Source organism: Vombatus ursinus, unplaced genomic scaffold (genome assembly GCF_900497805.2).
Source record: "Vombatus ursinus unplaced genomic scaffold, bare-nosed wombat genome assembly UNPS02014768.1, whole genome shotgun sequence".
Lineage (NCBI taxonomy): Eukaryota > Metazoa > Chordata > Mammalia > Diprotodontia > Vombatidae > Vombatus > Vombatus ursinus.
Window position 1 is genome coordinate 24,735,871 of NW_020954546.1, and position 4,383 is coordinate 24,740,253.

General features: G+C 42.9%; 1 protein-coding gene across 1 annotated transcript in view; it reads left to right on the top strand.

The window, feature by feature from the left end:
* The window catches only part of TMIGD1 (transmembrane and immunoglobulin domain containing 1), a 13,675-nt gene extending 11,815 nt beyond the window's left edge, over positions 1-1,860 (top strand). Inside the window, exons 4-5 of the mRNA XM_027861530.1 lie at positions 1,309-1,412; positions 1,816-1,860. Coding sequence (XP_027717331.1) covers positions 1,309-1,412; positions 1,816-1,860 — 149 coding nt within the window. The remainder of the gene's footprint in view (positions 1-1,308; positions 1,413-1,815) is intronic.
* Positions 1,861-4,383: the final 2,523 nt, after the last annotated feature.

Below are 4,383 nucleotides of genomic sequence, written 5' to 3' on the forward strand. Positions count from 1 at the left end.
TCCATCCATCCATCCATCCATCCATCCATCCATCCATCCATCCATCCATCTAGCTACATACCTATTCATTTGGCTAGTTATCTATGGGCAGTGGTGGTATAGTAGATAGTGAATAGAGAGCTGACCTCAAAGTCAGGAAGACCCAAGTTCGGTTCCTGTCTCTGATGCATCCTGGGCAAATCACATAAAGTCTTAGGAGTTTTCTTAATGGGGAGCTCTTTACACTGGTGAAATTGCAAGTCTCAACAAAATATATGTAGACACACGCACCCGTATAAATATTTTTAACCTTTGATTTTATGAGCGTAGCAAGCTCCTGGTGAGAAACATCCTCCCCTTATGAAGATGGGCATCTTTGCCACAACTTACAACCTTGAAAGCAGCCCAGGACAGTAGGAGGCTGGGTAATTAACTCAGAGTCATAGATCTAGTACGTATCAGAGGCAGGCTCTGACCACTAGAATCCAGGGCAGCCTGACTCCAAGGCCTGATCTCTATACACTAAGTTATCATATGCTTCTCACAGACATAAATAGAACATTCCTCTGCACTAATGTCTTCTCTCAGTGCTTCTAAGAGGTGGTGATTCAATGGGAAGAACTCTGGATTTAGAGGGAGAATACCTGGGTTCAAGTGCCGGCACTGAAACTTACTACTTGAGTGACCACAGCAAGCTGCCTCATCTCCCTGAGCCTCGTTATCTCTACCTGTAAAACACAGTAGTTGGGCTGGACAACCTTTAAGGTCCCTTCTAGATTGAGTCAGTAAGTCAACCAATAAACATTTTAAGCACCTACTTACTATGTGCCAGGCGCTGTGCCAAGCACTGGGGATACAAAAAGAGGCAAAAGACAGTCCTTGCCCTCAAGGTGCTCACAGTTCAACAGAAGAATGGATCTAGGATCTAGGAAGGGCAGGGAGGTGACCTTTAGTTCTTGTGGAAGGCTACACAGAAGAGCATAAATTCTGTCAGATCTTGTCAGGCTGGAGAGGTTTGGCGCAACTGACTTGGAAATGGATAGTGAGTCTGTCTGCGGAAAACCAGCCTAAATTTGGAAAGACATCACTAGGCCTGACCTAGGATGCTAATTCTTTCTGATGCAAAAATTCCTCAAGTCAGTCTACCGAGGCATAGAGGGGCCCAATGCGTGCTGGTGGTAGGAATGGCCACCCCAATGACCTTGCAGGTCCTTTAAGTAATAAAGCATTGATGTGCATATATATGTGTGTGCATGACTATATGAATATAGATAGTCCACAATCTCACATACCATTCTTTCTTGTGATCAATATATGAATTTTTAACAGATAAAAAAATCGTTATTCCCAACGAACCTATTATCGCTGCAGCTGTGGTGGTTACCTGCACCATATTGTTTGGACTGATTGCAAGAAGAGAACAGATAATAAAGGTACCTGGGAATTCTAGGCTGGGGGGAGGGGGGTGTCAAAATCATCCAAAAGCCAAAGAGCCAATTGTACAGAGCTAGGAGCAGTTTTCTGTTCTGTTTCTTTTCCAAAGGGAGGGGTGCAGTAGAACAAATAAACAAACACTGACCTTGGAGTTATGGGACCTGAGTTCAAAACCCAACTCCTCCACTGTGGGATTGTAGGGGAATCACTTCATATGTCTAGGCCTCAGTTTCCTCATTTGTAAAATGAGAAGCTTGGACCAGATGGCCTTTGAGGTTCTTTCCAGCTCTACCTCAATGTGTCTATGAAATTCATCTCCCTAAAACCATAAATGAGATGGCCAAAATTAAGGTCAGCCCTCTCTCAGACATGCAAAATAATTTCTGTTGTGTTTGCTTTCAGCTCTGCATTAAAGACAAGAAAGCTCAAAGTGATACATCTCTGTAAGTATTTGGGGATTAATGATTTTCCACAAGCAGATCTACTTAGGGTAGCTGGTAACCAAGCTGTAACTAAGGTGGGACAATGGGGCTTTGTCTCAAGGTCCCAGGGGAAGGAATCATCCCTCTCTGTGGCAGCTTGCTTTCCCTGCATATGTAACCCTCTCCTCTTCCTTGCCCTCGCTGCTTCCCCAGGGTCCTGTGGGGGTGTTATTCCTGTCCCAGGGTCCACTTTCCCTACTGTTTTGCCTCTCTGCCTCCTACCACTTGGTGGTTAGGAAAGGTTAGAGATCTTGAGTTGAATGATTCTGGGGTGGGGTAGGTAATCCAGCTTCTCTTCTGAATGACTTCACTTGGACAGACTGTCCTTATCACTGCCCCACAGTTATAACTCTGCTGATAACCCAAGTGGATGATTTTCCTTGGGAAATCCTTCTGTTTAAGAGGTTAAGAGGAGGGAGGAAGGGAATCTGAGAGTATGCCTACCTTTAGTAGGAATAGAAGTGAGGTAAGACTACCTAGGTTGGCAGGCTGCCCAGACCTAAGCACCACCTTCAGCCTCAGGCCTTCACCTCCTTTTGAGCAATTTCTGGCTGATGAAACTGCCTTTTTATTGCCATGTGGTGTCAATGACTGAGAGGGCCTGCCCCAAGGGAAGACACCCAGGTCAAACTCCTTCATGCTAGGGCTAGGAGCAAGGCTGAGGCTATAGATTGCATCCTCAGCATCTTTGGGTCCTATGTCAGCACTACTGGCTCCCATCAAAGTTGAGAAGCCAATGGGTAGAGCAGATGAAGATGGTACCCTTGGGAGACCTGGAATTCTCCCCTATGTTCCATGTGCCACATTTTCCCATTGATGGAGTTCTTGGCGTTCATCTGTGCTTCTTTCTGATTTTAGGTGAGGAATCAAACAGCCTTTCTAATACGAGAGGACAGCAGTACCAGGGCCTCTCTGAGTGCAAAGTCTCTTGTGTATTCCTTGCTTTTATTAAAATGTACTCGCTTTGGATCGTGGGTGATGATGAACAGGTGTTGGGTTAATCATTTAATGCCAATCTATTTCTTTTGGCTAATTCAAGGAACTAAGAGGAGAGGGATAGAATGGAAACAGAAGAAATCTTAGAATTTGGACAAAGCTTCTGCTCGGGGCTTAAGTTAGTAATGATCCTTCTCCTTGCACAACATCCCATTTCCCACCCCCACACCTTTGCATAAGTATCTGGAATTCATTTCCCCTTCATCCCCCTTTCCTAGAATCTCTGACTCCTTTAAAAACATAGCTCAGATAAAATCTCTTAGTAGGGCCCTTTCCTAATCTCCCCAGTTATTAGCACCCAATTACTTTGTACATCCCTCCCTGTCTGCCACTCCTACCTCTGGAATATAAACTCCTTGAAGGCAGGGAATGTTTTGTGGTTTTTTTTTTTAATCTTTGTATTATCAGTTCCTAGCACAGCATATGCTGGGAACTTCATAAACATTAGTTCAACTGAATTGAATTTCCATTTAGCTTGTATCTGGTACCTTCTCAGTCTTGAGATTGTGTGACCTTTATTCATTTATGGGCACACAAAACTAGCATGAGATGGGGCCAAAGAAAATGTCTGTTTACAAGCACCCCCTGCCCTCTTTTTTACACAACAATTTGTAGAGCTATGCATTAGTTATGAATTAATATATGCTCATTGGACACATTTAGATTAAAACACCCGGCTTTCCTTAAAGTTGATGTATCTGTGTTTTTTCCCCTTGATTCTTTGCCAGTGTGCATGCCCCAATCCCAATTTCTTTTCTTCTCTCAATTTGTAGCTGTACAAGTTTCTCTGATAAAGGTCATTTCTCAAATATATAGAGAACTGAGTCAAATATATAAAAATAAGAGCCATTCCCCAATTAATAAATGATCAAGAGATACAAAGTCAGTTTTCAGATGAAGTAATCGAAGCTATCTATAGCCATATAAAAAAATGCTCTAAATCACTATTAATTGGAGAAATGCAAATTAAAACAATCCTGAAGTACTATTTCACACCATTTGATTGGCTAATAGGACAGAAAAGGAAAGGGACAAATGTTGGAGGGAATGTGGGAAAATTGAAACACTAATGCACTGTTGGTGGAGTTGGAAACTGATTCAACAATTTTGTACAGCGATTTGGAACCATGCCCAAAGGGCTATAAAACCATGCCATGCCCTTTGACCCAGCAATACTATGTTGTTCAAATGCCAAATGTACTACACTTGCCAAAAAGACTATTTTATGGAGAACTAGCACAGGGCAAGCACTCACATGGTGGTCAGAAAAAGCGATACAATGACATTCTTAAGGTCTCTCTTAAGAACTTTGGAGTTGATTGTGTGACATGGGAGACACTGGTACAAGACTGCCTAGCATGGCAAGCCCTCATCAGAGAAGGCACTGTGTTCTATAAGCAAAGCAGAAATGAAGTAGTTCAAAAGAAATAAAAGGTGCGCACATTTAGAGAATCCACTCCAAATGTTTACGCAGCCTATTTGTCCCACATAT